Source organism: Mandrillus leucophaeus, unplaced genomic scaffold, assembly GCF_000951045.1.
Source record: "Mandrillus leucophaeus isolate KB7577 unplaced genomic scaffold, Mleu.le_1.0 Scaffold165, whole genome shotgun sequence".
NCBI lineage: Eukaryota > Metazoa > Chordata > Mammalia > Primates > Cercopithecidae > Mandrillus > Mandrillus leucophaeus.
The window spans coordinates 1,790,486-1,800,026 of record NW_012101643.1 but is presented as its reverse complement, the minus strand read 5'-3'; the positions used below and the strand labels follow the sequence as shown (position 1 = coordinate 1,800,026).

Below are 9,541 nucleotides of genomic sequence, written 5' to 3'. Positions count from 1 at the left end.
CTTTAAGGCATAGTGAGTTCCTGAAGATCACAGCTATGCATGGGAGGAAAAATGGAAAGAGAGCATGTTGGAGGAGGAAGTGCTGACATATACAGAGATGTGAAAGAAACATTTGGTTGGTGTCAGAGGATGGATTGCCACTTCCTAGGAGAGGAAGCTTGGCATAGTAGCCCTTTAAGAGAGAATACCTCTGTAGTCCAAGTTGGAAATTGCAGTAGTAGAAACTGAATTTTAGCTTTGATTAGTTCAAAATAAATAATCATTTTAATTAACAGGTTAACAATCATTGTCACCATTATTATTGTCAAAATTGTCAAAAAAATTTAAAGTGTTTATCGCAAGGACTCTATTCTGAAATCTACATGTATTGTCTTATTTTTCTTTTGATCCTATGGAGAGGTACCTTATTAGCTTTATTTGTGGATGCAAAAAGTGAGGCTTAAAAGATTTAATTAACTTGCTAACATCTTAGAGGTAGTGAGTTGCAGAGGCTGGACTCAAAACTAAATCTCTCTGTCCCCCAAACTTATGCTCTTAATCACCAATAAAGAAAAAAAAAGCCACAAAAACCCAGGAAGGTTATTTAGCTTAAATTACTAATTTTAAGATCTCTGGTTTGGAGTTGGCCATTATGCAACATAAAACTTAAAAATTTTACATTATGGCCAACATAATGTTCTACCAATGTGAATAATTCAAGCATATGTTAGAGGTTGAACTGTTAGAATGAAATATTTGGCCATTATTTCAGGGGACTTCAGAGCGCTGAATTTTTTAAAGAACACATTTACAATAAGGCAAAATTCTTTTGCTATACACTAGTATTTTTGAAATGTTTACTGACCTTTTCCCCCCCCCTCTCTCCTTAGGAAAAATTGGATGTAGGGGTGAGAAAAGAAGTCGACGGCATGGGAACATCTGAAATAAAATACGGTGACTCAGTATGCTATATACAACATGTGGACACGGGCCTATGGCTTACTTACCAGTCTGTGGATGTGAAATCTGTGAGAATGGGATCTATACAACGTAAGGTAAGATGATAGAAAAAAACATAATTTATAGAAGTCATTTTTTATGAATAAAATACCCAAGCGCAAGTCAAAAAAAAGTGGCTAATCTTTTTAGTCACCTGCAAAAGTTCATAATTTTGCAAGCGAAAGGGCAGATTCCACTGTAATAGACTCTTTAGCTTTGTAAGGTGAACATAGCTGGATGTTACATCACTCATATATAGGATTGTGGGATGCGTGTATTTAAATATGAAGTGAAGAAATATACAGTGCCGTCTTCTGGATTTTAATTTAGTACAGTTCACTTTGTCCTCCATGCTGTGACAAAGTCCGTTACTGACATCCCCTTGCTTACAAGAAGAGGCCCACCTTTTGGAAGTGGTAATGATGCCCTTCCTGGCCTGCGCCGTTCTCCTACTCTCTTCCTGATTTCCAGACGTTGCCTTCAATTTCCCCAGCATGTCACTTAACAACACATTCCTTGCAGTCTATCAGACTACCATGGCTTTTACACACCTGTGCCTCTGCAGACTGTTTCTTCTGTTTAGAATACCTTCAAACCTTTTTTGTCTCCGTGACTCTTATCCATCATCCAGGGATGCAATTTATTTATCATTTTAGAAGTTCTTCCTTACTGTATCAGCTTATCAGCTACTCCTTCCTTTGAGTTCTCATATTGTTCATCTATAACTCATTACATTTTATAAACACACTCCTTGTGCTATTTTATTTAGTAGGCTACATATCTCTCTTTTTCTCACCACCCCTGTCCCCCACCCCCCTGCAAATTTGCAACTCCCCTGAGGGAGTACATCATACTAGATTGTTTATGTTTTTACATATGACATGCAGCACAGTGCACAGAACCAAATAACAACGCACATTGTTTCTGGAAACGTGAGACCTTGGAAAGGAAGGCTTTAGTGATACAGACCTTTTTATTTTCAAGAGATTTATTAATCAAAATCTATACCCACATTCCAGTAACTAAATAAATCACTGTTCTTGTGATCTATTTAGAGTGACCAGTGCTGATTTTAGTGAAAGTGAAGGCCAATGCTGCAGGGATAGAGTTTGACTTGAGTGCATCCCGGTACAACCTTCCTCAGAGCTTGGGATAGAGATCCTCAGACAATTCTGCAAGACCTTTATTAGCATTATAATAAGATGATACCTTGGTTTTTAGGTCTTTGATCTAGGCCCATACATTTAAGTGTACTTGTATGTATTCAATATTTGTGAAGCATTCTCTGTTTCTTGCAATTGAAGATGGCCAGTTTTAAAACTTTTTATTATAGATAATTTAAATTTATGCAAAATAACTAATAGTGTAATGAACCCCTGAGTCTTCACCATTCAACATTTTCAATGCTCTCTTACTGTTGTTTCAATTACAACTCCAATCCTATGCTGTGTTTCACTAGATTATTACTGTTACTTATTTTCAACTTTTAGAGGTAATATTTATACACATCGAAATGTAAACATTTAGGTGTAGAGGGTTTTTTTTTTTTTCCTTGACACAAGAGTTTTGCTCTGTCACCTGTAGTGCAGTGGTACGATCTCTGCTCACTGCGACCTCCGCCTCCTGGGTTCAAGCAATTCCCCTCTCTCAGCCTCCTGAGTAGCTGGAATTACAGGCGCCCACCACTGGGGCCAGCTAACTTTTTTATTTTTAGTAGAGATGGGGTTTCACCATATTGGCCAGGCTGGTTTCAAACTCCTGACCTCAGGTGATCCACCAGCTCAGCCCCCCAAAGTGCTGGGATTACAGGCGTGAGCCACTGAGCTCAGCAGCTGTAGAATTTAACCCACAAGCTTATCTCCATGTGGAACATGTCTAATTCCAAGAAGTTTCCCAGCATTCCTTTCTAGGTTATTCCTGCTCCCTTTCCCCCAGGGACAACTACTCCTGCGATTTTTTTTTTTTTTGACAGTCTCACTCTGTGGCCAGGCTGGAGTGCAGTGGCAGAATCTCGGCTCACTGCAGCCTCTGCCTCCCGGGTTCAAGCGATTGTTCTGCCTCAGACTCCCAAGTAGCTGGGACTACAGGCGCCCACCACCATGCCCGGCTAATTTTTTGTATTTTTAGTAGAGACAGGGTTTCTCCGTGTTAGCCAAGATGGTCTCGATCTCCTGACCTTGTGATCCGCCCGCCTCGGCCTCCCAGAGGGCTGGGATTACAGGCGTGAGCCACCGCGCCCGGCCACTCTTGTGATCTTTTTTTGTCATGGAAATGATCTTGTGATCATTTTTCTCTTTTAGCTGATGTTGAATTTTATATAAATGAAATTCTATAGCATGTACTCTTTTGTATATACCTCCTTTTGCTCAGCAAAAGGTCTGTAACATTTATCCATATTGTTCCATGTTTGAGCCCAAATTGCTTATGCTACTTTTTGAGGTCCCCAGAAACCAACAAGCCAGAAATTAAACACAATCTAAGGAGGGGGCGGGAGTCAGAAAGGAAAGGAAGAGTTAAAGATATGTAATTGCGACTTATTCTGTCTTCATTACTAAACTCTGAGATTGGAACTAAGTCTTTGATTTATGTATTTTCACTGTCTAGCAGAGTGCTGGAACCAGAGTAGGTGCTCAATAAATGTTTCTTGAATGAAAACATGTATTTTCAAGGATGTGGAGTTATAATTGAGTTGGTGAGATTGCCCATGCACCTGCTAACTTGGTCTTCAGCTGCATTAGCGTTACAGGATTATGAGCCAGGGCGAGCTGGGTTAGCATTCTGCAGGTGAACAGCTAATGTCGAAATTGTGACAGAAGAGGTTGATTTGGCTTTAAAGCAAATTTTTCTTTTGATAATGATGTTTGGCCATGGTTCTTCTGCTAGATTTAGCAGATGTTTTTTCTTTTAATATTTTACTTATAAAAATTTCAAATATGAAAAAAGTTAAAAGACTAAACCAATGAACATCCACATACTCTTGAATTAGAGTCAACAATTACAGTTAGCCAGATTTGCTTTCGTTTCCTCCTTTCTTTTCTCTCTCTGTGTGTGTTTGCATTCACACATCCACAGTACTGTTACATACCATTATGGTAGTTCTATTACATCGTTGACTATCCTGTTTGTATTCATATTTATTCTATTGTCCCAATAATACCTTTTCTAGTTGAATAAAATCAGGATACAATCAAAATTCATGCACTTATTTATTTTTATGCCTTTCAGTCTCTTATCTAGAACAGATTCTCAGCTTATTTTTTTCCTATGCCATCGAGGTTTTAAAAAATCCATGCCAATTATAGAATACCTCAAGTTCTAGATATGTCTGACTTTTTTTCCCCATTGCCTATGCTCTTGGTAATTCCCATGAACTCGAAGCTAGGTATAAGGCTGTGCTGTCCAAATCAGTAACTGCTAGACACATGTGGCAATTTTGTATTTGTATATAACTACAACTAGATGAACACCATTTTTAGTTTTGTTTAATTTTAATTAAATGTTTAAAACATACACTTAAATTATTGGAAAACTTTTATGTATGTTTGGAACAAGTTGGGTATGTGAATCTACTTTTCCAACCATGTCTTTGGTTCCTGTTTTCGTGCCGTTTTAGTCTGCTGGTTTCTTTCTCAGGAACACAGCTGTCTTTCCTCTCAGTCTCCCTGACCTTTTCTCTACACTTCACTGCTCAAATGTGTCTTCCAAAGTACTCGTTTTTTTCTTTGGTGCTGTTCGGTTCGTAAGCCCTTTCTGTGCCTTTAAAATTTTAGTTTTCATGCTTTTTTTTTTTTTTCCTTGTCCTTATCTCACCCAGCTCACCTTTTTATCTCAGCTTGCTGTTCTTTCATCTGGTCTGCTGGTTTATTATCCCAGCATATTTCCTGTTGTGAATTTCCACTGCTATTTTATCGAAGTTGTAACTTGCATCCTGAGGACAGTTGAAATTGTTTTTATGTTTAAGTAGCCTCCTGCTATTTCAATTTTACTTAGCTTTTTAAAAATAGCAATGATTACTGAATTATATTAATAAAGAAGATAAAAATCATGTGTTGTGTCTTTTAACTTGTTGATAAAATAAGTTACCAGACTTACAATTATTAAAGAGTTCTTAAATTCACAGAGTAAACCTTCCTTGGCCATAGTGTATGATTCTTTTGAAATTCTACTAGATTTAATTAATTAATATTTTATTCAGAATTATTACATGTATATTTATGGGGGAAGTTAATTTCTCCTTATAAACATTGAATTTGGAATTTCATACAATTTTTGTGTTTATTAATTTTTATGTGTCAGGAAACACCATTCTACTCTGGTCTTTTTTTCAACCATTTAAAAGTGTAAACACCATTCTTAGTTCATGGGCTGTATGAAAACAGATGATGTACTGTAGTTTGCCAATCCTTGGCCGAGACTAGTCTGCCATGAAAGGTAGCTGTTTTTTGAAGCTTTATCACAGCTCGCCTGTGGAACCATCTGGTCCTAGGTCTTTTAAATATTGGATCTTAAATTATCTTTTTCCTTTTGATTAGTCTTATTTTGTAAGAATCTATTCTGTTCCCCTGGAACACCAGTTTTGTTTATTGGTTTTATTTGGATGATTTTTGGTTTTGCCATGGAGTTGCACACAGTATTGTATTATTATAATTTCCCATTCTCTGTATTTTTGCTTTCTGTTTTATCTTTAGCCTGGTTTGTGAGAGTTTCGTTTTATTTATCATTGCAAAGAATCAAACTTTGAGTTTATTCATCTTTTCTAGTACTTTATTTGACTTCTAGTTTGTTAATTTCACTTAATCTTCATTAGTTCTACTTTTCAACTTTCTTTCCTGTTCTTTTTTTAGGATATGAAAATGAGTAACAAGTTCCTTCATTTTAGTTATTTTTTTGTATTAATGAGGGCACTTAAGGCTATGATATTGCCTTTGAATATAGATATATCTGTGTCTCACTGATTTTTTTATATAAGGAGTTTCCTCTTAACATTGCTTTCTAGATAATTTATAGTTATAGTTCCTAAATTTTGTTCAGTACACCTGGGTAGGTGTATTAAATTGTCTTGCTATAAATGTTGCATGAAGATAAGCACAGACGGGAACAAATGGTTCTACTTATATATAGTACACAACTGATCTGTGCTGTCAAAAGTCTGCAAGGTGGTGAACCTTGTGGAGGGTAGGGATAGGAAGGGAGCACTAAGGAGGATTTTAAGATACTGTAATGTTTTCTTTCTTGAGCTGGGTGTTGGTCATGCAGGAATGTTCACTTGTGAAAATCATGGAACTGTTTTCTTAAGAGTTTTGCATTTCTCTTTCCTAACATAGTTTCATAGAAAGTTCGAAAGCACACAAAAACAGGTATCAAAAGAAAAGAAATATATGTGTACATCTTTATCATTTAGATAATTTATAAGCATTGTTCAGTACTTATTATTGACTAGTCTGTGTTCAGAGCTACTGTATGACTGGTGTGCCCATGCAAGGTTACCTTTGCTGCTTTGTACCAAGTTCGCTTAGGCTGAGGATCAGTCATTCAATGTAGATTTGTGAAAAGGCTCTGCTATTTGTTTTACTTGACTCGGTGCATTTTTTGAGTAGTTCTTGAAAATGATAACTGAGCTGCGCATGGTGGTGGGGGCTTGTAATTCTAGCTATTCAGGAGGCAGAGGGAGAAGGATCACTAAAGCCCAGGAGTTCAAGACCAGCCTGGGCAACATAGCAAGATCCCATCTCCAAAAAATAAAATAATAACTAAATGAATAAATGGAATGGCTAGTTTGTATAGGGAGCTGTGCATGTGATTTTATCTGAACATAACAGCTTCATAGTCCCCTGTACCTGCCTTTTTATTCTATCTATTGTTATGGCTCAGCTGTTTGAGTACACATCTCCCTGACGCTAGTTTGGAAAAGAGATGTTGGGAGTAATGGCCTTATTTTTGCTTTCTTACAGGCTATTATGCACCATGAAGGACACATGGATGATGGCATAAGTTTATCGAGATCCCAGCATGAAGAATCACGCACAGCACGAGTTATCCGGAGCACAGTCTTCCTTTTCAATAGATTTATAAGGTACTTTTTCTTTTGTAGGTGTAGTTGTTTGATACTTGATTTTCATTTCTTTATTGGATATGCAAATAGGCAATTTAAAAGTATGCTATGATGGTAAGAAATCTCATACTGTTTGGTAAGTCAGCAGAAACATTAGGAAGTGTTAATTAGATGATTTAATGTCTTTCTTTTAAATAAACTTTTAAAAATAATGTGGTTTTGGACATTAGATGTGTAATTTGTAATTGATAGGTATAGATTAGGATTATTTAATGACTACTCTTCCTTGTACTGGACCTATGTAGTTCCTTTTTCTTTTCTTTTTCTTTCTTTCTTTCTTTTCTTTTTTTTTTTTTTTTGAGACAGAATCTCGCACTGTCACCCAGGCTGGAGTGCAGTGGCACGATCTTGGCTCACTGCAACCTCTGCCTCCGGGGTTCAAGCAATTCTCCTGCCTCAGCCTCCCAAGTAACTAGGATTACAGGCACTCACCACCGCACCTGGCTAATTTTTGTATTTTTAGTACAGATGGGGTTTCACTGTGTTGGCCACGATGGGCTCGATCTCTTGACCTCATGGTCTGCTCACCTCGGCCTCCCAAAGTGCTGGGATTACAGGCATGAGCAACTGTGCCCGGCCTAGTTCCTTTTTCAATGAGGGCAGTGAAGCCTAGATATATGCTGAGTTTTGATACGTATTTTTTAAAAGTAATCCTCATAAGAACTGTTTTTCCACCTAATAAATGCAATAATTGCTTATCTACAGACTAAATTAAACTTGTGACCAACATGTTTTCTGGTAACATTACACCAACATATGCTCTGACTTGTGAGGGATTTCATTTGTCTCTTTAAACTTTGCTGATTTGATGGGGGAAACTTCTTGTTGACCATCTTTCTTCATTTCTTTTTTCTTTTGTGTTTATTCCTATTATTTGTTAATATTTCTGTTAAGTTGTTCTGAACTTCTGTTATGTTTAGAGATACTCATTTCCTGTTATGATAAATTGCAAACCTTTTCACCAGTTTATTGATTTGGAAAAGAATTTGAAAGGATTTTTGTAGTAGTTGAGTCGGTAAATTATTTTTTTGACTTTACAGCATAAAACAAATCTCCCCTACTCAAGATTGTATTATTTTCTACTTCTTTTATAAACCATCCCTTTTATAAACTACACACACTGTGTGTATATGTGTGCGTGCCGTATGTAACCAAAAAATGTGCACAGCATTTGGCCACACATCCTGAGTGTTTAGTCCATTTCTCTGCCTCATCTCAACTCCAAGCCTCGTCAGGGAGTAAAGCTTAAATCGAATGGGGTACGCACCACATTTTTGTATTTTTTGTTACTTGTATTACTTTTCATATTATTTATATTCTTGTAGTTTAATATAGTATTTATTTCTTATAATAAAAATTTATTACATTTTAATGGGTCATAAAATTAGTCAAGAAGTTCAATTTGGAAATTATAACTTATTTTGGAAACAAACTTAGCCTTTTCGTATCTTGTTCTTCCCACTAGTTTTTCTTTACTAGAGCTGATCAATCCTATGATAGGGATTGAGCAAATTAATCATAAATCTTTGAAATTGTCAATTTTATATTTAGTCAGCACTGACTTCTTCAAATATGAGGGACTTTTCTTTCTTATTCAATTTGACTGCTGTAGAGTATTCAGTGGCACCACAGAGATACCATTTGGTAAGTTAATTTAATACTAGACCAAAAACTGGTTATTTGTTTTGAAAACTATTTTGTGGGAAAGCTGCTATCTCAGTGTTACAGACATTATGTAGTGATAGTATACCATAAGTGGCTTTTTTTACGGTGGCTGAAACACCAAAATTCATCTTAAATGTGATTTACTTCAGCCCATCTGCTCTTTGGAAGAATTATTTTAAATTTTAACAATTACTTTTCTGATTAGAGAGAGTACCAAGTATGAGAAATCTGGATTCTGTGGTAAAAAAATGTTGAATTATACACTTGCTGCTTTATTAAATCTTGAAAATGATTTTCTCTCTGGGCTATTTGAGTGAAATTCATTTGTTATACCTATCATGATAAAATAGGATGGTTACATTAACCCCTATTAACTATGAAAAGATTTTCTGATTCCCAGTCTGATTCTTTCTATTTTCTTTCTTCTTGCCTTGCTGTCTTTTTTCTAACTTTGTAAGATGAATGCTGATACCATTGAGACCTTTGTTGACAAAAGCATTTAGTGTTACACTTTTCTGTTTTTAGTGGCACCTCACATGTTTTTATTTTCCTTTCTTCCTTTCTTTCTTTTCTTTCTTTTCTATCTTCCTCTCTCTCCTCCACTCCCCTCTTTCCTCCCTCCCTTCCTCCCTCCCTTCATTCCTTCCTCCCATCCCCTCCCCTTCCTTTCCTTCTTTTGCCCTGCCCTTTCCTTCCTTCCTTCCTTCCTCTTTCTCTTTCTTTTCCTTCCTTCCTTCCTTCCTTCCTTCCTTCCTTCCTTCCTTCCTTCCTTCCTTCCTTCCTTCC

At 36.5% G+C, this 9,541-nt stretch overlaps 1 protein-coding gene across 1 annotated transcript in view; it reads left to right on the top strand.

The window, feature by feature from the left end:
- Positions 1–9,541, top strand: part of RYR2 (ryanodine receptor 2 (cardiac)) — a 620,934-nt gene that overhangs the window by 187,021 nt on the left and 424,372 nt on the right. The window contains 2 exon segments of the mRNA XM_011976391.1: positions 870–1,034; positions 6,930–7,051. Coding sequence (XP_011831781.1) covers positions 870–1,034; positions 6,930–7,051 — 287 coding nt within the window.